Source organism: Papaver somniferum, chromosome 3 (assembly GCF_003573695.1).
Source record: "Papaver somniferum cultivar HN1 chromosome 3, ASM357369v1, whole genome shotgun sequence".
NCBI lineage: Eukaryota > Viridiplantae > Streptophyta > Magnoliopsida > Ranunculales > Papaveraceae > Papaver > Papaver somniferum.
The window spans coordinates 121,967,629-121,992,275 of NC_039360.1; the positions used below are offsets into that span (position 1 = coordinate 121,967,629).

Genomic DNA, 24,647 nt, shown 5'->3' on the forward strand with positions numbered 1-24,647 from the left:
GATCCACCTATAATACGGTCGTTTCCTTGCAAAATCTAGGCATGCAAGATCAAGTCAACGAAGTTGAGTCAACTAAAACATTGTAGGAACTTCTTTCTACACCAAGCAAGAGTTGTAAAACAACCAAAGAACTTGTGTATATCCCCTTGCGAATCTAAATAAACTATGCATAAATTTTCAAGCGGATAAATAAGCAAAAACACAGATGGGTGAACCCATCACATAAACAATCCATACGATCTGAAATGATGCAACAACATACCATGCATAGATCCAAATGAGCAAATTTATTTCAGGGGCACTTAAATAAATGAGCAACATACCATGCATAGATCCAAATAAACAATCCATACTATCTGAAATGATGCAACAACACTTAGATAAACCAAATTTTAGATGGATTTCATGGATTTAGAATCTTGGTTATTCTAAATGTTCTAGAAGTTGTTGGAAGTTATGAAACTTTATGTTGATTATCTCGATGTATGTTTTTTAATATTTGAATCGACACTTAAATAGATGTGTTTGTCTATTGGTATAAGTGATTATCAGATGTGACTTGATCTTGTATATGTTATTAGTTTTTTATGTTACAATAAATCCTTCTTTCATATATTTTTCTTTCGACGCTAACAAAAAATGAAGTTGCCTTGGATAAGTACTCGAATTAAAAATTTATTCCATACAACCCAACTCAACTTTTTGTCCTTGCATATAAGCTTTGTTTATGGCTAATAAAATCTTCAATACCATATATGGGTTTAATATAACGGGATACCGAGGATTTTAAGGTTAATGCCAAGAATTTGGTGCAAATCATGGTGATATAACTATATGACTTCAACACCATATATCTCCACGCATTTGATAAATTCACCACATTTATTGTGGCATAGCTTCTCGTTTCGGATCACTCGTTACGTCAAATAGACTATTAAAGATTATAACTTTAAGATGGAGGAAAAATATACATCGTCTCCTTTAAGAATTTGATTAGGTTGTTTCAATTCCCTTAGTACACATGGGTCCTCGACGTTCTTGTTCTTCGATGCATTGTTGTGCTTACCTCTTTCGACCTTCTCTCGAATGATAGGCTTTCAAAACACCTTCAAATAATCACCCAGTTTATGGATAATTTATTTACGAACTCCAAAAATCATCATATTGTGTAATAGTACATAAACTCGTTATCAACAAATCATTAACAACAAAATAATATATTAGCTTGAGAAGATAGGAGGGGTGATTTTGGGTGCTCCTCCTTAGTAAAAGGTGCATGCATTATAATGTTGTCCCTATTTTCCTCCATTTTCTCTACAATGTTCGCGAGCTTCTCTTTCATACCGTCTTTGTTTACGTGTCGTCCTTTTATTGCTAACGTCAAGGAAAATTTCCCTTTGTGGCATAATTATTTTTGAAGGAACTTTGTGGCGTAATAAAAATCGAGCATCTTATTAGTTTTATCAACACCTTTGTTGGCAAAAAAATTCTGTTCACAAGTGTTCTCATATTTGAAAAGATTTTCCTTTTTCACTCCGAATTTTTTTATCTTGGGTTTGCACTTGAGCTTTGGATTTCACTCCGAATTTTTTTATCTAGGGTTTGCACTTGAGCTTTGGATTTATTTTACGGTCCGCGAGTTATAACCCCAGAGGTGTCACCATCCTTCCACAAAAAACCCATCAAAACAAAAGTAACACAAAAACCCCATCAAAACAAAATTTGATGAAACCAACATTTAAATTTGGGGTTTTTGTATCAATTTTTAAAAATTTGGGGTTTTTGTATCAATTTTGTTTACGATGGAGTTTTAATGGATCCCAACATTTGAGTGGGGTTTTTGTACCACAAGTTTGGTCACCTTGGGTTTTTATGACTAGTTTTGTTTATTTTATTTTAAAACTCCCAACTGATACGGGTATAGTTTTATTTTTGGGTTATTTTGTTTTTGGTACTCAAGTTTTGTCCAACTTTTGAGTTTGGTCTAACATTTGTCCAGCTTGCCATTTGGTACCTGAAACAGACGTTGACCCGCGTTGACCATGTCAAATGATGACGTGTACTTACTTTCTGTTAACTACATATCTAATTACAAAAGTATATTTGACTTTATTAACAATGACCAACTAAGTCCTTAACACAGTTTACACGTGGACTATTTTTGTCCGTCCAAAAAATGAAGGGCTAAGATTAAAGAAATCTGTTGTATGATGTTCTTCCCAAAATTGGAATTGAAAAACCCTAAAAATTTGGCAGTTCCCTTCTTGATTCCACCTATTACTATCTCCGCAACACCACCAAGACAAATTTCATTTTTGCTGCTGTTAATCCATCAATCAAATCTGCTCTTTCTCATAGCACAGTTCCATTTGCATTCGATTTTGGATCACACACAAAACCCCCAATTTGAATTTCCATGATTGTTGTACCACAATGGATATCACCCAATGAATGGATGTTTAATCTCATCTCTAATTCACGTTTAAGCTCTACCCCACCAAGGTAATTAGGAGAACCACCACCGTAAACACCCAATTTTAGACGACAGACGAACCCTAGCTTCCTACTATAAACACCCTTGTAACCGCTCTTCCAATTGATGTAGTTCTGAACCTTGCATTAACATCAAACTCATCTGTTTAATTCACCATGCATATTTGTGATATAAATTAGCACCACCTTCTATCGTCGACCATTTTCTGTTTACATCAAGTAATCCCATCTGTTTTGGTGCCTCAGATACATACCAATACTCCATCTGTTGATATTATACCATTAACTATTAATAATACTCTCTTGAATAATCAAGTTGATTAGTTGAATCTGAACATGGAAGAGGATGAAAAAATTCTCTCACATTTTGTTCTTCCTTTTTATCTCATGCTTCCGGTTCGTGAATCTTTTTTTTATATATATATAGAAAACAAATTAAGAGGATGATAACGGCATCTAAACGGTGTTAGATTTATTTAATTTTTTTAGTAATTAACAAAGAGACAGGGGGGTAGTCCACGAGTGGGTTGAGGGGAGTTTAATGTATTTTGGATCTTGAGGATTTTTAGGAAGTGTAAGAGAGTGTAGGGAGTTTGAGAGAGTTTGGTGTTTTGAGTGTAGGGAGTTTGAGAGCCTCTCCCAAAATCTCTACTTTTTTGAGAGATTTGGAGTGAGGCAAAAGTACACTGTGAACTCCCTAAAACTCCCCAAAAAAACTCAACTCCCTAACATTCTAATTTTTACCACTAACAGGGAGTTTAAGAGTTTCTTTCAAACTCCCCCACAACTAACGGGGTTTTCTAGGGAGTTTGGGAGACTCTTCTAAACTCTCCCACGACTAACGGGGATTTTAAGAGACTCCTTCGAACTCCCCCACGACTAACGGGAAAAAACCCAACTACATCCAACTCCCCCAACTCCCCTGAGGACTAACACCCTGAGAAGTTATGTTTGACATAGTCAATGCAAGTCAACGTCTATTTCAGGTACCAAACACCAAGCTGGACAAATGTTAGACCAAACTCAAAAGCTGGACAAAACCTGAATACCAAAAACAAAATAACCCTTTATTTTTATCAGGGCCATGTATAGTTTTTATCGAAACCAAAAGGGCTAAGAGTTGAAATGCCCCAATTTGGGGACGCTGTTAGTGAAAATTCCCCGAGTTTTGAAAAAAAGTTAAAATCCCCAATCCGTTAGAGTTTCCATCCAAGCTAGTTAAGTGGTTAATTTTGCACACATGTGAATTCTCATACGTGAAAAAAGTTATTTTTAGCCCTCATTTTATTAAATTCACCTTTTCTTATTAGAAATTGACCACCTTTAATATTGCGACACGTGTCATATCCTCACCACCACCACCTCCGCCACCGACACCACCATCGTCGCCGTCACAACCACCACCACCGCCAAAAACCATCACCACCACCATTTTCGCCGTCACAACCACCACCACCACCACCGCTACCATCACAACCACCACCACCGTCGCCACGACCACCACCACCACCGCTACCACCACCGTCATCGTCGTTATCATTATCGTCGTCGTCGTCGGCACAACCACCACTACCACCGCCGCCACCACCACCACCCCTGAACCTTAAATCTTGAACCCTAACCCCCGAACCCAAACCCTTAACCCTTAACCATAAACTTTGAACCCTAAATCATGAACCCTAAAACCCTTAACCCCGAAGGGTTATTATTATCTTTTTCTCACATGTGTGAAGTCACATGTTGCAAAATTCACCATTTAATTATCTTGAATGGAAAAATTAACGGACATTTTAACTTTTTTTGAAAATCCAGGACATATCTGCAACCATGCCTCCCAAATTGGGGCATTTTGGCTATTTTCCCAAACCAAAAAGACCGTTAGTTTGTTTTCTATTATGCTGGAAGCTCTTATCCTTCACGGGTACAGAAGGCTTACCTGATGAATTGAATATGACGAAGGAGTTTAATAAGAAGATGAGAGCAATCCCATTAATAATGATAATGCTCTTTTATTAGTTTAATGATGTTCTTCATTCCTTATTGATCAGTTAAATTGTAAAAATAGGTCAAATTGAAAAATGGTTGTACCTTGAAAACTTTATTATGATATTTATCAGAGTAACCTCTGTTGAAGACCTGAAGTACCAATGAGATGCTTCTGGAGCTTGTTTGAAGTTGGGATCACTCAAGGATGTTATCATTAGAGAAAAACATCAAAGTTACCATAAATTACAGAAGTTTAAATTACGAATTCTGGCTTTCTTAGCAACTAATTCAGCCAACTTGTTATGTTCCTATTCTTGTACTTGCTCAAAAATTAAGTTACCTTAGAAGGGAGTTAAATTTATGTAATTTACAAAGACACCAACTAATACCACCTATTAATGAACTCATCCAAACGTAACCTTCAAGTTGTGAGACTGATAATTCACCATTTCCAGAACCTTGCAAACTGGGTGTCACGAATGCATTAAATGTATCAAGGGATCTTTCGAACACTAAGAATTAAATATACGACACGATCACATTGACTATGTGCTAGATTTTGTTTCTAACATATCACCTAGGGGTAAAGATATGTGAATGATAGTACTCAAAGAAGCGGAAGATAAAAATTACCTGTAGCAGCAGGAAAACGGTCAAAACCTTAAAGGAAAGTATCTCATATTTGGGAATAAGATGTATGCACGTACAGTTAGTCCGAAGCTCATTTCCGTTTGTGCATGTCCTTTAGATGCTTTCTTACCTTTCAGAAACATCTCCTTGGTTCATAGAGCTTAGGACACAGATAGAGATGAAGAAAAAGGGAAAACCGAACTGTTTAATAAATTAAATCTTGTAACAGGATCAAACAGGATCGCATAGATAACCATGCATAAGAAATGTGAAGGCCAAGAGCATAAATCTTCCTTGTGTTTACATAGAATAGTTTAGATAACCGTATAAACTTGTTTAGTTGAAAATTGGTAGAGGTCGTCGCCATTTCCGAATTTGCTTTACGATGAGAAACATAAAAGTGACTCGACCTTCCTTAACTATAGCCATGGTCTAGTGAAGTCATTCCCAATCTACGTAAGTTGGTTGAGTTTGCTAAATCAGTAACTAAAACCAACACCTTCTCATAAACTGGCTGCAAAAAAGGAGTTCATGCCTTGTTGGACAAAAATCTTAACCGATCAAATCAATAAAATAAATTTTACACCAACAAATTAATCAACAGAATTCGAACAGGGTTGGATTCTTCATACTACAATACCTACTGCTATGTTCTTAGTATATAGCCCCCTCCATTACAAAAGATTAATGAATCATAATTACAAAAATCCTATAATTTATTTTCACTTTTTTCAATGTTATGAATCAAGCTTTGTACAAAGGGTTTATATTAGAATTAAAATGCTTTTAGTATTTCAATTCTTGAATGGTAATTTAATTAGAAAAAGTTTATGGCCAAGGCTTTTTACTTGCATATCATTCTACCTAGTCACAATGGACGAAACGCGAGCAAAAGCTGCTCACCGACTTTAACCTAGAGGTGTTTTTTATTTTGATATGTATACCATGTGGTATTTATATCCGGGCTAGCATGTGAATCAATAATTCCAAGGCACGAACGCATCATTTATTCTCCAAAAAAAAAATCAAAAGTAGAAGAACATGCAACGACTAATGGTTTTCATTTACCTTTGTTGGACTGTACTTACTTTCATATTCAAAATGCAGGCATACAACACGAAAAGAAACATCAATATATTTGTACATCACGGTTAAATATTGGAGATGGATCTGACGTGATTTGAACACGTACCTTCTGACATATAGTCAAACGCGCTACCATTGCGCCACAGATCCATGGTTTAAAATACTCGTCTTAGCATGGGAAAAAAACAGGATTTACCTTCGGTGCTAGTCTTTTTCAACAGAAACAACGGACTTCACGAATGAAAAAACATAATTTATGCAGCAACAATTGTAATGCTTGTATCTTAATCTTAAAACAATGGCAAAAAAACTTTATGCAGTGCTTTGACAACAAAAACAATTGCTACACAACGTAAATCTTAGCTAAATCATCGGTATGGTTCCAAGGATGCAATTATGGATATAGTCTGGAAAATGTCCGTGTCCGTATGTACGTAACTTGAAATGGAGCAGTTACTCATCCCTCAGTTGTGACAACTACATTATATCATATACGGTTGTTGTTTTAGAAACAAAGATGACAGTATTACCATCCTTCGCATGTATATATGCTATGTACTCTTTTCCAAATAACTCAACACCAACCTCCACGTAGGCACATCGACTGTCCATCATACAAATCATTGTTACATCATTATCCCCACGTAGTCAGCTAAGCATTGCGTTTATTCATTCAGGAATATAAGCCAATTGTTGTTACCAAGGTTACTTGACCAAGCATTCCAGTATCCCAAAGATAGTCATGGATGGATCCAGTATTTTTCTAAAGCAGGGTCGACTCAGTCATTCCTAGAATGAAGCAACTTCCTGCACATAGCAAGTTCGAGAATGAAGAAAAAGAACAATAAGAAACAGTGTCACAAAATACCAAAAATCAAGAAACCAACCCCCAAAACCCCATCAAAAACCTCAGAAAAGTTTATAAAGGAAAGCCAAGGGAGAGCAGATCCAAATTCACCTAGTTTAGAGTGTTTAAATCAACTCACTCTGAATAATATATTTCGGATGTTTGTCCCATAATCAATGGAGTGTTTCACAACATTTGTCAAGCTCAAACAAAAACCTTACTTCGAGGAGATAAAATGTAAAAGAAAGACATATTTCCGGTTCTTACTATATTTCTGACATGACAAATTTCAAAAACCTCGCTCAATTTCATAGCCAACTATGGGGTCTAATTAGTAATTACTACATCTTCGGGTGGCTTCATGTTCTAGTAATCAGTTATCATTTATTATAAGATCCAAGCCTAAATACCGCCACAAACATTTATAAACTACATATTTAAATTAATCATTGTGATTCGCAATAAATAAATATGAGGCAAAAGAATTTTGAAGTGTGCATAAAATTGATAGTGGAGAAAAACAACATAATAGTACAAATAGAATAAAGGGCAAAATATATACCTTCCTTGCTTGTTTCTCCTTCCCGTGATTATACAAAGCCAGATTCTGCAAAATGAAACAAATAACACATTAGAAAAATAAAATTGATACAAAATGTTCTAGTTTTTTTTTTTGTTTGTTTGAAGCATACAAAATGTTCTTGTATAAATATAGGGATTCAAATAAAGATACAGGAAGGAAAGAGAGTTATTACAACAAAATGGGTAGCGACCAACTTCAAAACCTAAACTGACTTCCCATGTAATGTTGTACCTCTGCAAAAGGAAAAGAAATTAATCCGTTCAATAAACCTACAAATGAAAGCCATGAATATATAAAGATGATACGGCGGTGCAATCATCTGATTAAGAAAAGTGTGCCGACAGTTCTAGGGATGAGAACATTTGTTATGACATTAGGGTCTTAACCAAACAAAAAAATATAAAAGAAGAGGGGTAATGAATGTGCAGAAACTCTTTGGTGATTTCCCTGCTAAAATCAAGAATGTTACCTATTAACAATCAATCAACACTGTTTTGTAAATTAATCCCAACTGTAAGAACTGAAGATGGATGATGCATGAAGGTGTGGAGTACATATCCAGTATCTCAAACAAAAATAACCAAATAATTTGCTTAAACAAACAAATATACAACCTTTAATCAATGATGAAGAGGTTAATAAGTTTAAATCATCTTCCAGATTTCATGTTTGCACCACCTATTTTTTAACGCCTTACACAATATGCTTCATAACATTCGAAAGATTGAAACATTTCTTTAGTCTAACTTTGGGACGACAAAAGAAAAATACTTTAAATAAAACGAACTGTGGAGTAACCTCTGGCATACAATGCTGACCAACATAAAATTGCAATCATCTTTGATAATACACCGATACGGTATGCACCGAGAGGGATCTGACGGTCCCTCTTGCAGCGTGCTTAGCATCAGGAGGGTGGTGGGCAGGCGTGGGCCCCAACCCCTCTCACACGGTACCCACCGTGGTGGAGAAAACTCGGTTCATCTAACATTTTCGAATTGCAATAGCTTTGAAGCTATCTGTTGCTTCAACTTCAAGAGATAAAAGGTACATAGGCCCCACAGAAGTCATGCATGTAGTCTTGCTCATGCCATTGCAAATTATGATCTAGTATATATAATTTCAAACTATTGGGACAACAGGTACATCACACACATCTTAGTAGTTGTAATGTGTTACAAAATTTTAAAAAGAAGATGGGCCGATAGCTACTCCAAAGAAATGGTCATTCAGATCAGTAAATGAGATCAAGCAAGTACCAAGCAAGAGTTTCTCTTAGATTAATCAGAAATACCGGGGGAAACTAAACAACCGGTGAATAGCTGGGTCATTTGTTGTGGCTCTAAAATAGACTACCTGATTCCTTTTCATCCTACATACTGGATGGGACCCATATAAGAATATAAAACACGAAAAGATAGCTTGACGTAGTATTATGGTATTTGTTTATTTCATATAAAGTAGATAAATTCTTTTATAAGCTAAAGCAATTCCTAGAAATTTACTTTCTTAAATTTCAAGTTTAGTTAGTAAAATATGTCACTTACCTGCCCCTTGAGAAAACCACCCTTAAAAAAATTCTAAGGCCGCTTTTTTCAATAATATCAAATAAGGCGTTAGCATGCCGGATGTAGCTAAAACCCAAAAAAAAAAGATTGTAGAAAAAATATAATATCATCAAAGAATATAAGAGTATCATTCAGTGTTGACAGATAAAAAAAAAGAACCGTACCTGCATGAACTCAGGACGCATTAAGAAAAGCCCCCCCGAACAAACCCACCCTTAAGAAAAACCTCTGCAATCGCAATAATTATGAAAATGAAGCAGAGACAAATGTACTTCGCAATCCCTTCCACACCCACATGTAGCTAGTTCCAACTCGAAGCAAATGGAAGTACAAAAAGAAAGATATATTCAAAGCCGAACTGTTCCACAGATGAGAAGAAGGAATGATGAAACTGCTAGAACATAAATCTATAAAAGAGCAAGACGATATGGGTGTTTACAATTATAACGGATTCCCCATATCAAGAAGATGAGGAATCGAAACTTTTGAGAAACTTTTCTTTTCCCTAATACTCACTTGCCATGTTACCCTAACAGAACCCATAAAACACGAACAAAGAATTAGTCGATCAAAAATTCTGAGTAAATAATATGAAACGCGACACTTCTACGTGCTTTAAGGAAAGTTGGTACACCCACTGAAGATTCTTAATTATTCCATTCAGAGGTGATCAAGACGCCTTACTGGGAGAAAAAAAAGTGATCAGAACTATGTAATTAATTACTATGAGTTTCTAATGGCAGTAGAGAGAGAGATATAATAGAGCCAACGTGCCTGATCTAGCCACTGTGTCGACAGAAGGTAACACAGTAACGGGTAGGGTGAGTAGCGGCGAATACAGCTGACCCCTGTAAGTGGTCTAAACTCGGCCAATTCTCTACAAAATAATATGAAGAAACCACCGAAGTTTGCTTGGTGCAACATACTATTCTCCAAATGTTAACCAACTTCACGAAACAAACACAATTCAGTTTTTATTCACCAAAATTTAAAAATTTGAATGCATTGTTGTCGGCTCAGATTTAAGAATCCATACATGCATGAAACTCAAGAACATTCCACCATATTATTTCCTCCTTCCTATTTCTTTGCCGTATTCCATGAAACCGGAGTCTTGCAATTAGCTGACCACTCCACTAAACCAAAAGTGAAGGGAATACCAAAGTAACTTGCTATTGAGATTACAATATTACTGTGGCCATGCTCGGTTTTATATAGCACCTAACATGCAGCTAAATACCAACACAAAGGCTTATGCTCTTCCCAAAAAAGAAAGACTAATTATGTTTAGGTATTCTGAAATTATAGTGTAAACCAACCCAAGTTTATTGGAGTCCGTTGGTCAATCATGTGCGAAAATATGATGTGTCATAAGGTAGCAGAGATTTTAGAGTAGCTAGCTAAAAGGAACATAAGTAATGACTAACATGAAGATTAAGACAGAAAAAAAGACTCCCATACGGAGCAATGATCAATGTAGTAAATCAGTAATGACTAAATATACAAACTATTGAGAAACTTTAAAGAATATGCTGGAGGTTGAACCATGAAAAGGACATCAAAATATTATGGGTATTCAAATAAACAAATGTTATTGTTTAGCCTGGACTTGCATCTAATTAACTCAGCAAGAAAAAGTAATCAAATATTTTTGCACTACACAGTAAGCACAATGTTGTCACTCATTAACCCAAAAGATTAAAAAAAATATATGTAGTCACCTGAAATCTTTCAGCAGCTTCAGGATCAGCAGGATATTTGTCATGATTCACTTGCCTTGCCTGCACCAACATCTAAGTAAAAACCCAAATTATACACCAAACAGGTACACTAAAGATTTGAATTCTTAGATAAAAACAAAACACCAATCAACACGAAAAGAAAAATCAAATATCATAAATCAAAAGAAAGATCAAATATCACAAATCTCCTAAAAAGAACAAAAATTGAAACACATAAGAATCCAAAAATCAAAATTCAATCACATAGTGTAACAATACATATCTAATATGGATACAATTACTACTCAAATTTCAAACCTAAAAATGAATTTCACAGTGAATCTGAGTTTTTATTTATCGACATAAATATAGCAGCAAGTGCCTTCACTTGTTGCCTCGTATCACTTGCCTATAAACAAAATATCATACCATGGCCATGATTTAGGAGCAAGGACGTATCCGTAGAAACAATCTAACACACCCAAATGTTGCCAAAGTAGAGACTTGTAAAACACTTACTGTATAAGGAGTGGATTTTGAGAAAACATGGACTGTGGATATAGACAAAACATGCCAGTAATAACTGAAGAAAAATGGAAAAATGAAAATACCCGAAAACCTGAAATTACAGCCACTACAAAGACCAATAAGGAAACGCGTGTAAGGCACATACACTGATAATTATACATCCAAAGAGCAGGCAGAAATGTGAATTTTATAGTCGCGTCCAGAATGAAATATACGAAGCAATGTCTAATCCAATTCATGTGCTTTATGTAAGGAATTTCACTTGCATGAATAATAAAAGTGATGGCATCAAATGGTACACATCAGGTACAAAATATATAACGGAAAGCATCAAATACTACACAAAGAAACCTACAACTCTCTCACATTAATCTACAACGCATAAACCGACTAAGTAAATTAAGTGGAAAATGATGCCAGGATATATAGCTTGGTACGGGAAAAGAACTACAAATGTCTAAGTGAAGAAAGAGACTTATAACATAGCCACTCAATCTTTGATAGGTTTTTGGAGGGATAAACGAACCTGAATATACTGAAAGTTCTCATGTCTTTAAGTCTGCCCTCAAATCTGAAAGCATCCATAAGTCTTTATTTTTGTTTAAAGATCTCTACCTGTGAAGCAGGCAGACAAAATAACTTCCTTAGAAAACAATGAAAATTATACTGTGGAAACGAAATACACTTCTATCAAAACATAAGCGCTTTGAAAAGGTTTATGATACATCGTCAGAAACATCACAATATCCTTCTGAACCATGGAATGATTAAGTGAAATCATCAGCGGAAAACGCAAATGTAAGCATTATGCAAGGTCAACAAATTAAAATTCAACAAAATTTTATAAGAACATGAATCAAAAACAGGCAAACTAAAATTCAAGAAAACACCAATATGTTAACCCAAACAGATACTGTGCTATCCAAACTAAATATATGTAAGGCAAGCAACCAAGGAAAGACTCAAGGATACCAACCAAAATCATCCCATCTTTGAATCAGTCTCTTTTCAACTACAAAATCAAAATAAAAATAAATCATTAACCAATACATTAAAAAGAAAAAACAATCAAAACAGAAACCAAAGAAGCAAAGGTCTAGGTTTTGTGTGGGAGAGAGGAAAAGGAATCGGGGAGGTAGAAAGAGAATCCGATATAAAAAAACAAAGAGGTGGAAAGAAAAAACCAGGTTTCAAATCACACAGATGCCCTAAATCTAGGGTTTCTTTCTCCTGGAAGATTAAAAGGATAAATCCATCTTCACTTTCACTAATTATTTCTTCTGAAACTCTTCTCTCGGAAGACTGCTATCATTGAAGTAAAATTCAACCTAAACAATATAAATTGGAAGACTGTTATGAAGTAAAAGTTAACCTAAAATTCTTAATACGATGGGATTTTTAGTATCAGAGTAAAACCAAAATAAAGTGGGGGAGAATTAGGATTGAAATCTTAAAACCTGACATCTTGTTTCTTCGTGCAGTGAATGAGTCGCCATTGAGAATTTGAGCTCGACGTTTGAGAAGAGAGAGAGGGAAAAAAGAGATAGCCTATTCCGACTTTTGATTGTGATAGCCAAGAGATTGGAATTAGCTGGTTCTATAAAAGGCATTCCGCATAACATAGCCTATCATTCCTGGCCGTCGAAGTCAAAAAGATTCCGACCGCAAGATCAGGATCCCCGTTAAATCCTGTCCCTTTAATGACTCTCACATGTCAGAGTCAAAGACCACTTTTTTTTTTATTATAGTGATTGTTGCAATCGGTTTGCACATGACCAAACATGAAACTGCTCAAAAATAACCCACATGCCCAAATTTTGTCCGCCTGTTGCCTAACCGCTGGCTGGAAATTCTATTCTGACCATCTCCCAAACCAACCATAACACCAGCAACACCAATCTTGACTTCTCTGTAGCCTTTCAATCTGCAGTTCCATATCAATAGCCCCACCTTTTTTGTGCAATAACCAACCCATCTACATCATCCGACCACAATAAACCCAATTAAGCCATCAATCGTAAGAAACTATTTTCTCTGCCATACAACCACAATCATTTCAGCCGACACCCACTGTAAATATTAGAGAACAACCACTCCGACTAGCTGTTGCCGTTATGAACATTCAGTAACATCAACCCATCACCATGTCAGCTGAGATGAGAATTTCCTTTCCTTTTTCTTTCAGTAAGAAATGAAAATGATGACGCTTCGGACTATGCAAGACAGTATTGTGGTGGAGAGTAGGACACACCACAATTATCCTCCTAGTGGACTCCACCACGTGCCGGGGCAAAACAAAGACAATTTTTTGTTCCTTTTGTATCATTGCCTGTCCGTGGGGTGAGATATTTCAGTTGCATGCGCTTAATATAAAAGATTAAAACGCCTGCCATTATTTACTCCTCTTCATCTTGGTGCTGTGAAATGTAGCATTGGTAGTTTTAGCGGCTAACGCTATTTTAGACACCAATTTAACCATTTTCTTTCCGGTGGTCGGATTGGATTGTATTTCATAGAAATGACTAAAACAATATTATTAACTAGTTAACAAGACATAGCTAGTGTAAATATAGAAGTGAAAACATCCCAATGTGCTTTTCAGTGTCTTATTTTCTTGTAATATTATTATGTTTTCATTTTTTTCCCGTCATTCTAATTTTATTTTGTTTCCTCTTTGTAGACTATGTAGAGGACAAACTATTCTGTAATTATCCTTAACAATCATAATCAGTATAACTCATTATTTATCACACCCTTTAAAAAATCATCTAAAAAACCCACAAAATGATAATTTGCTTGATGATCAAACATAACTCATCAAAAAACACGAGACTGCTATCGAAAGCCTTATTATTCCTTTCTTTCCAAAGATACCACAAGATATCATAAGTTAGTTTATTCCATATTTTCTTTTGCCTCCCACGAAGAACAATAACATGTCAAGCTTCAAAATGACCATTGAAAAACTCCGGAGAAACCCGTTAAATGCGAAAAAAGTTTATAAACTCCCCCAAACTTCTTTAGCATACTCACAATAGAGAAGAGCATGATAAAAAGTCTCGTCATCCTTGTTACAAATAGTGCATAAGCTATTTTTCACATTGATGCCTCCATGAAATAACATACTTAAAATAAGCATTGAATTATGATGAGACCATAATACTAACTGTCGAGGTATCGTCTTTTATATACTTCTCGAAAAAATGATCATGTCGCACTTGATTCAGCACCTCACAACATTTATGGACAAAAAAAAGCTCAAAGCACATCAACAATATCACCCCCATCCACCGAATTAGGGACTTTACCAAGCTTATTATGCAACAAGTTCCATTCTAATTGTTCATGCGTTAAAATATTTCTCCTTGACCTGAAAAAAGCCTTCCACCTTCAACCTTGTCTGCAATAAAAATACTATTTTGACTGCAAAATGCAAAAGATAGCAGAATACTTGTCCTTAAGAGTCCTATTGGTTGTCCATCCAACTAAAATCTAATTCCTTTACTATTTTCAAATGATAATCAAAATGTTTCCACATGTAGGGGTGATCATGGTCCGGAATGGATACACGACGAATTTCAAGTTTAGAATCCTCATTCGATCCAACATCCAACAGACCTGCGTCCACCGGATACGCGGATGGAATGATTAGATGCAGATGATCTAATGGGATTTAATTTTATAAATACTACAATTGATAACCACAATAAATCATCATTGCAAAGAGAAAAGTGCATTTATACCATTTTTTTTTCTCTACTTCTCAATTTCAAGCCCTGAAAAATTCGATAAAGGTTAATGGTGAAGAAGTAAGATGAATATAGTGGGTAACTACACTCAAAGTTTACGGAAATTCTATATATTCAATATAAGGGGTGTAGGTGTCCACCTCCATATCCAATCCAAATTCATTGAATCATACAAATTGCATCATCATCCAGCCCATTAGGCTAAGCACAATGGTTTTGGATTTCGCTTCGCTATAACTTAATTGTAGCGAAATCCAACTACTATGATCTTCCATGTCGCTTAAATGTAGAAAAATCACTTAACTACACTTTAAAGTTAATCAGATTTGATGCACCTTATAGCTAAGGGAAATCACACAGAAACTAAGTTTTCATTGGATTTTTCACTTTATGGAAACTCAATCTTCGTTTTTTATCCAAACAAATACTGAGTATCCGTTTGATATTGCACGAAAACTTAGTGTCCATTTGGTAATTAAGCCATAGTAGTTTGATTTCGCTATTGGGTTATGGATTTTACATGGAATTCCCTGTAGTCAATTCAACACATTGACCTAAACGGACTTACTATCCATTTTCCACTATTTACACGGAAACTGAGTTTCCATGTGGTTTAGCTAAGCGATGGCAATACCCCATAGTGAGGTGCGCCTCAAACCCATTTCGCTTAGCTTCAATTAAGCTATAACTAAGGGAAATCCTTCACCATTGTGCTTGACCTTAATGTACAAGCTAGAAACCTGCCCCTTGAAATAAATGGATGGGATCAAATCCACATATTCGGTCCCAAATACTCACCCGTACCCACATGCAACAATTGAGTACAAACAAATTTCCACCTTCCTGGCTAGAGGTGAGCATGAGCCGGTTTTTGCCTTACCCAACATCTAACGAGTTTGCATCCTGTGGATGCCCGGATAAACAGATTGGATGCGGATGATCCGATGAATTTCTTTTACGATTAAATGTTAAATTAAAAATAAATAAATTAACAAAGACGACTTGAATAACGATCGGTCAAGGAATAAAAAAGAAGAATATGACTTAATTTTGCGTCTAAAATTCAAGCCCTAAAAATTTGATAGAAGAAAACGATGAAGAGATAAATTAGTTGTATTGTAAACTATTGAAAATGATACATAATTAACATCATATATTATAAAAATCTTACGAGTACTTTAAACCTAACGGATGTGAATGTTTAACGGAATTTTAAAGGTACGTGCATCCAATCCAAAATCCATCTGATCCCAAATATTATATCCACATCCAATCCATTAATGAATGCTCCGGACATCCATCTGCAAAAATACGACTGGACTTAGGGCTGGCAACGGATAGACGATATCCGGGTTCTGTTTCTGAAAATCCGACATCCTATAGGATTTAATCCGACATATCGGATATCGGAATCAGATATTCTATCGGATTTTACCTCTTAACGATATCAGAATCGGATTAGGCTGCTTCCGTTAGGTTAATATCCGACATCCGATAGCCTATGGGTGTACTTGTAATTTCATACCTCTAGGCATTAGATTAACTAATTTTTTGTTGTAACTATCTCGATACTCGTAAGTTTCTCGCCCGTTTTGGGACAGATTAAGTTCCCTGATTTGAACCATTTTTGAATTGAAACTCGATCGAATGTATGACCAGTTGAGATTATTACTGGGTCTGACATAATCTCCAGAGAATTTGGGCATAGAAAATCTTCTGAATCCAAACAACTAATCGTCGATCCGGGGTTGCTTCCATTATCAAATATAGATAAATTGTTAGAACTACTTCGGTGTTCGTCTATGAAATCGAAAACCACAACGCGAGAATAAATAACGAAGGCGATCAGATTTCTTAAGAAATCAACCTCTCTGTTTTCTCCCCGAGCTCTTGCAGTACTAATCTCTTCTTCTAAAAACTTAATCTCCTTATTACATTGATTCCAACTTCGAATGTTTAAGTAATCTAAAACTCTCTTTAAATCAGTCGGATTGGGAGCAACCCGGTTCTCGAATTGATTCGATATGGAAGTAACCAAAACTGCAGTTCTTTCATCAGTTAGCTCCACCTCGGATTTCGCTTTCTCGACTTGTTTAGCAACTAAAACAACAATCTCTTTGACTTCATTTGGTAAATCGATTAAACCAATCGGAAGAACATCTAAAGCTGTTGCGATGGTTCTAATGAGTACCCGAAACTCATTTGAGACTTGTTTGCATTTCATTAGTATCCATGAATGTGAACCTTCTTGAGAACAATCTTCTAAAAGAAACATAATCTTTTATTAGTTAATCTAATATCAACAGTGGGGATAAAGATAACATCACAGATTCTTCTTGTTCCTACAATTACAAACGAGCGATTCAGTGAGAAAAAGATCAAGCATATGTGAAAAAAACTTGTCAAAGCTACATACATTGTACTGATTGATAAAAAAAGAAAAATATTATTGGATTAGATGTGAAGATTTCACTGTAAGCAACAGAAGAATCAGAACGTTGTTTTAACGGTCTTGTGCCTATCGGATTTTAACGGATAAAAATCCGATATCCAATAGCTTAACCTTAACCTTATCGAATTGGATTTTTTGATATCCGTCAGATGTTATCGGATATCCGATAAATCTTAACCTTAACCTCATCGGTATGGTCAATATCCGACGGATATTTATCCATTGACAGCCCTAAAGTCTGGACCGGATAAAAACCACGGATTTTGTGCCAAATGCTCACCGGTCGCCCCTATGAATCCCGGCTTCCCCTCCCAATGCTCCCATACCATATGGCTTAAAACCTGAACATCTTAAGCCCAGCCCGTTGGTAACGCAATATAAAACCCTTCGGGAAAAAAATGAAACCCTGAAACCCTAATCTCCTAACCCCTCCCTATAAAACTATATCATTCTCCGCATACTTCCGCCATTCACACTCGCACGTTATCTTTCCATTCTTCTACTTCATCATCTGATGCTTTGTGCGTAGATCGATACTGTTTTCATCACCCCTAATTCTAATTTTTCTGTTATTTCATTGCTTTTGAAATAAAAAATGATAAGATCTAGTGACTCATCGTGACATAAACTAAATCTAGGGCTGTGCAGTGGTGTTTCGTTGCGTTTTCTGTGTATTATTTGTGTTCTACATTATTTAGTTTGTAAACTTTGCTTTTTGTTAGGGATTAAACATTTCTTCTTTGGCTTGATTTTGTGCCTAGGGAATGAATGGGTCCCTAAAATTCAAATTCATCCATCTGTTCACTTTGTCAGCTGTGTATTTTCTTGTTACTTGTTGATCATTAAATGATGGAAAACTTTGTAAGACTACACATTGACAACATATCAGATCTCTAAGTATTGTGTCTTTGTATTGTTTTCCTGAAACATTTTATTTTTAATTTGTAAGAGGTCTCTTCCAAAATCCTACCTTGTCCATAGAACTATCATTTTATTGTTGTAGTCATAGAATGATGAACATCTGTATTGCTGCAAAAGCAGCATCTTTCGAGGTGCGATGAGCTGCGCTTTCCACACGAGATTTCTGACTAATTACAACAATTATTAAACTTCTTTTCAGTTTTTTGCTAATCATATTATTGCTAATTTCTAAGGTAATGCCCAAATTGAGAAAGATGTGTCAAGGTTTAGGCATTGATATTGCTTTATAAACCCGTCTTATATAGTCCATGATGATAATCCAAAGGCTTGTTTCTCAAGAACATTCGCAGTTGCCGCCTAAGAGCTTTCGCCCTTCGCCGGGCTTGAGAGCTGATGCTGCTTTATTCCTTCCTTGGATGTCTGAGACTCCAGTTTTACACAAATGTCACAGCAGGATTACAAACCTTGCATATTACTGGGTTCCTCTCTATAGAATACTTTGGAGTTGGACACTGTTGATTCCTTACTAATACTGGATTGTCATAGAACAACAAAAGCTAAAATGAAAAATATTAGTGATAATATGCGAATATAATTAGCATTCTACCTGAAATATTTGATCACTTCAAATTGAACTGCAGTATTGTTGCTGGACATCTGTAATTGCTCCATCCTGCCTTTGTAACCACCCGACAAACATGCTGCTGTTGTATTTTTACTTGCAATCTAACATTGAATGGGACTTTGGGTATTGGTTAAGTGATATATCTCTTTTCTTCCAGTACGTTGTACAGTAGAGTTGAGATGGCGAATGCTTCAACCACATCAAAGCCTATTGATTCAAAGGCAAATGTGCTTGGGGGATACTTTTTTATTTTATGTGGCTCCATTTCCTTTTTGTTGTTTTTCTTTTCAGCAGTATTATCCAAGCTTCTTCCACCATCTGGCAATCGAATCGTATCAGCTGTCCAGAATAACAGGTGACCTTTTATTATTCTATAGTGATTTTGTTGTTCCATTGCTGAAGTGCATCTAATGGAAGGTAATATATGAGTTTCTGGCTAGGCATTTGATGAAGGGTGGCATGATTTTTCCAAAAAAGGTTCTTTTACTGTAATCTTGAGCAAGTTGGATGTGTTATTAATGTGAGATATGTCCAGGTAAATCTGGTACAGTCTCAGTACCAAAACAAAACCCATCCTGAGTATGTGATAGCACACATATTGCTCCTTATGAGGTAATAGGAAAGGCTTGGTTTTGTTATCTTAATTGTTTTATGGTTCTTGTTAGTCATGTTGGAATCATACCTGTCAACAATATTATTTTTGACACGGTTGGTTTTAACATATCTAAAAACATGATGAATTATGTTTCTTGGTGCCGCTGACTCTTCCTGATTATACCTGTCACTTAAAACATAATGAATTCTAATGTTTTTGTGTATGTGGATTTGATTTTTCATTGCAGGTGCTACTGTTTCTTGGTGCCGCTGACTCTTCCTGTTCTGGTGGTGGCTGTATATTTCCATTGGCTCAGCATGAAACTCTTCAAACATGCATGAATTTATCTATTGAATGTTACAACACATGGAAACCCTGAAGATGCTTTAATTAACCTTTGAAGTTGTGAATGCACAACTTTTTAGAGCTGAAAGAAATGAAGCAGCAGAAGTAATGGTTTTGGGGAGTGTCATCTTCACTAAACAAGTTGGTGTTGATGCTCGTCACCATATGCTTGAAAGATTATCTTCCATTATTGCAAAAGAACTTCTTAATGGGCAGAAAGTTATAATTTTAAACAGATCCTCTAGTGATGAATTAAGGAAAACAAATTGAGTTCAGTATCCCTCTAAAGTCTAAATGATAGATATCTCTCCTCCCCATTGTTCACTAATAAGTCAAAAATAAAAAGCTTTGAACCCTAGAAGAACCGTGATGATAAATTATAACTTTCTTCTTTACTCCAATGTTCAGCCGTGATGGCTGTACATTGCCAAGGCCGGCCAGCCTGTTGTTGCGATATTGGTGACCCGCGTAATGCGCCATTGTGGCGTTACTTTACTCTAAGCTAGCCACCCAACTGGCCCGAAGCAGGGTTGGCTCTTGGCCAATACAAATTACAACTTGTGGTGCGATTGGCCAATATATCTTTGCAATGTGTCTTACTTGGCGCCATAATATGATTGAATGTTAGGGTCGTGAGGTCTAAATTGATTCAACTCGTATCCATGTCTATAACTAATGGGCTTTTTAATAAAGTAACCAACTTTTTGGATCATAATTAAGAAACTGGCCGTTTTTTTGAATTGTTTTACAAACTGGCCGAGTCTGACTTTTTCCGTCCCGTTTTTTGAATAAAACGGGTAACATCAGTTAAATGCTTACGTGTCAGTTATCCTACTCAGTAAAAGACAGTTAGACCCTCACATGGATTGACTAGGTCGAGTTAATAACATGAGTCGTTTTCGAGCCAACTCAGTGACTCGGACCAAGTGAAGAACATCATTATGTAGGCATTTCTACATACATGTTGAGTGTGTAAAACAACCATGGGATTTGTAAATTTTTCCACATCTTCCTTCCCTTCTCCATACTCAGCAACACCAGAGTACCTGCAACATCACCTCTTGAACAACAGCTGCAACAAATCCTCACCTCTAATATCTTCATAAAGTATAAACCATAGCTACCAGACCCCATGTTGACTTCAAATGCTCATATGTAGCTGAATCCACAAAACTGCATCTGTAACTTAACCACCATCTCCATTTCTATAACTCTTGCCAACCCAGAAACCACCTACAACTCCAGCTGCAACTCCACTAGAACAACAACAGCGCAACTTCTCTGTAAAATCAATGCCTTTAACACATGCACATACATAACTGAGCCTCTTCATCTATTCCTTGTTTAATTTAGCAGACCCCATCTCTTCCCTGTTACAAGTGAACAATTGAAATCAAATCCCTTTGAAATCAACATAACTAAACTCTAATCAATTCTTATGTGCATGAAAATCAAATCTCTGCAACAATAATTGAAATCAAATACCCAATTAAAAGCTTACCATACCAGCAACAAAACTCATCCAAAATCCAACCAAATTGTTACTGATTCAAACCCAAATGATTTTCTTATCAACCACTGTTAATCATGATGGCAGCAGTACCCATTTAATTGATAAAATTAAAAATCCTAATTAACGCAATCCCCTAATTTCTGAAGAACCCTAATTAAGGAATCCCCAATGCAACATCCAGAACCCTAATTGTTGAAATTAGATCCAAACGAACATGCATATGATGAATTAACACAAACCCATTGTCTCAAACTGAATCAATTCAATTAAAGTATTATCAATAAAAAAACTAACTGAATTAACAAGGATTACGAACAGTTGAGAGAAAGAGAGAGACTAAGAACAATTGAGAGAAAGGGAGAGACTAAGAACAGTTGAGACAAAGAAAATCTTCTGGTGGTTCATCCCATTTGTTGCAAACTCCAACTAAAATCAGAAGATGAAGGTCGCTGCTTCTCCGTTCCTGGCTTTAGAATTTTTTTCAAAATAGACTCTCGACAATGTAAAAACCAAAGAGAAGATACAAGGGTTACATGAAGGATATGGTGGTCATTTTAAGTATAGAAATTGACTAAGTCAACTTGTTGGACCATCTTGGTGGGACCGTATGAAATAAATAACGGAAAGGCCAGTTTATAAAACATTTTGAGAAAACGGCCGGTTTATTAATTAGGGGTGTTGAAGTTGGTTACTTTATTAATTTGCCCATAACTAATTTAGGATCGCGAGGTCATAACTAATTTAGGATCGCGAGGTCTAAATAGTAGGTATGATCGCCAGGTTATAACTAATTTAGGATCGCGAGGTCTAAATAGTAGGTATGAATTGGATTCCGTGCTCCAGGTATTAGAATAATAGCCTGTTTGGATACATTAATAGGAGTAAGAAGTCCTTCTGTGAGAAGCAGAAGCTCTTACGAGAAGACAAAAGTAAAAAAAAGCTAATCTGTCAAATCCCTTACTTATAAGCTAAAAATCAATTAAGTAAGTTTGGCAAAAAGAAAAAATCTGATAATTTCATGGTTACATTTTCAGCAGGCTTTCGATGATCACAAGATCAAAATATAGATGCTTCGATTCAGCTAAAACACAATTTTTTGTATCACAAATTTATCATTTAAATTAACTTAAAATTGTATGTTCGATCAAACTTAAGAATGCATGTTTTTATTCATCGGTTGCAAATCATTCCTAAATCACTTAATAAATGGAAACCGTACTGAATACTAGTAACCAGATCTATCCTACCAAACATAAGGAAAAGTAAAATTGAATTTGTACATCTGATATGCCTATAATTCCATATTCATATCGCCAACGACTTCATCTTCCAAGATTTGATTTTATATTCTTGGCTAGTAATCAGATATAGAAATTAAAATCTACCCTCTTAATGTTTGGTTGCCGTAATGTTTAAACCCATTGATTATTTTTTTTTCTGATTGATCAGATTTTTGTTGTGACCACATCAAAAATTAAATTTTATTTGATTAAGGTTCGAAATCCAATCAAAATTTCTATAAGTCAATAAAAATTTTATAAAAAAATATTGTAAGAAGAATACCAAGACTATCGATAAAATGAAAAAAATTTACATGAGACTTGAACCTTGATTTTCTTTTAGGATTAAGTTCTCTACAAGAGAAAGAGAGACAGAAGGAAGGAGGAAGGAAGACAGAAGGAAGGAGGAAGGAGGAAGGAAGACGCAGGGGGAGAAACCGATGAATGATAGGGATTATGAATGTGGGTCCCACGAGAAGTTACTTCTTTCCGAAATGAGAAGCCAATTTTTTTTGCTTCTCCATGGAGCTGCTTTTCAACTTATAAGTAGTTTCCATAAGTCAATTTATTTTAACTATCCAACCTTACTTTCGATTTTTTGACTTTGAAAAGTCAATAAGATACTTATTTTTCAGTATCCAAACGGGCTATAAGTATCCGACGGGGTAGTACCATCTCTGTCGAGATGACAGACCTATTCTCTGTATTATTAATAGGATCAATTATAACAAGTCACACACTCATATTTTGGAAATACTGAAACAAAGAAATTCCACGGTCGAACTACCAGAATGATCTATAAAAAAATTCCTAAGTAATTCATTTTCTATTGAAAAGCTAGGACTTCATGGTTCTTATGGACCTAATTCACTGAAATCCGGTCCGGTAAAACCGAAGAATTATAAATCTCTAAAATAATACATAGGAATACCGCAAATAAAGCCATTGTGACACCCATCAAAGGGGTAGTTCCCCATCCAGGAGCTATTGAATTGTTTGCGCAATGTATTTCAATTGCGTTTAGCCTATTTCACCAATTTTAATGCTCCATGAGAAATGAACTTGATTAGAGCAAGGCTTCAGGCTATTCTCTAGGTAGTATTCGTACTTGCATCGTTTTACATGTAAGTGTGATGATTTTAGGAAATTAACAGAGTAACTTGCTCTCTTCATACTCTAGGGATTTTGATAATTAGAGATTAAATATGAATTCTAATCGTTCATTGAAATACTTGTTTACAATGAAGATGAAATCTTTATCCAATACTTTCACATCTTTGATTTGCGTGATTGATTTCCTTGTTTTGTTTTTAGTTTATATTTATGATGGGTTTGTTTTCAGAATTCACCATTTCCAGGAATTTATCATCCCATGGGATTACAAATTCTTGAATTCAAATAAATCCCTTGTATGTTTGGTAACTCAATTAAAAGTCATAGGATTTATAGAGTTTTCTTGTTTTAAAGTCTTTGTATCGTTTGGCAAATTGACATTACCCTCAAATCTTAAAATTGCATATATTAATAGTCTTGGGACTTCACAAAATTATTAATATATGGAGGTATACCAAAAGCACTATTTTTTTTTTGCTAATTAAAATATGTAAATGATAATGGATATAAATGTCTTCCTTAATAATCCAAACGAGCAACAAGTTATACTTTATCCAAGAAGAAATCATTGATGGAATTAGACAAGAAGCAACGGGAGATAATCCCGAGTAT

The 24,647-nt window shown here is 35.5% G+C and overlaps 1 protein-coding gene, 2 long non-coding RNA genes and 3 other non-coding genes across 9 annotated transcripts; 3 read left to right on the forward strand and 3 right to left on the reverse strand.

Moving 5' to 3' along the window:
- Positions 1-6,274: 6,274 nt before the first annotated feature.
- TRNAY-AUA lies at positions 6,275-6,345 on the reverse strand. The gene has a single exon. It is a non-coding gene; the product is annotated as a tRNA-Tyr (tRNA).
- An 11-nt stretch (positions 6,346-6,356) lies between these two features.
- Positions 6,357-13,007, reverse strand: LOC113357209. Of its 4 annotated transcripts, none has more exons than XR_003363536.1 (8): positions 12,900-13,007; positions 12,419-12,454; positions 11,969-12,057; positions 9,358-10,986; positions 7,798-7,858; positions 7,605-7,649; positions 6,896-7,002; positions 6,357-6,799 (listed from the first exon to the last, which is right to left on the reverse strand). It is a non-coding gene; the product is annotated as an uncharacterized LOC113357209 (long non-coding RNA). The 4 variants fall into 4 exon arrangements; XR_003363535.1 differs by having other exon boundaries at positions 6,660-7,002; positions 9,358-9,551; positions 10,915-10,986; XR_003363534.1 differs by having other exon boundaries at positions 6,660-7,002.
- Positions 13,008-16,734: 3,727 nt separating this feature from the next.
- On the reverse strand, positions 16,735-17,415 carry LOC113359914 (U-box domain-containing protein 19-like). The gene has a single exon (XM_026603480.1). It carries the CDS (start codon positions 17,413-17,415, stop codon positions 16,735-16,737), a length of 681 nt encoding a protein of 226 aa, XP_026459265.1.
- A 656-nt stretch (positions 17,416-18,071) lies between these two features.
- On the forward strand, positions 18,072-20,364 carry LOC113357210. Its single transcript, XR_003363538.1, has 2 exons — positions 18,072-19,801; positions 20,032-20,364. It is a non-coding gene; the product is annotated as an uncharacterized LOC113357210 (long non-coding RNA).
- LOC113362513 lies at positions 18,397-18,503 on the forward strand. The gene has a single exon (XR_003365764.1). It is a non-coding gene; the product is annotated as a small nucleolar RNA snoR99 (small nucleolar RNA).
- LOC113362301 lies at positions 18,868-18,992 on the forward strand. Its single transcript, XR_003365679.1, has one exon. It is a non-coding gene; the product is annotated as a small nucleolar RNA SNORD14 (small nucleolar RNA).
- Positions 20,365-24,647: the final 4,283 nt, after the last annotated feature.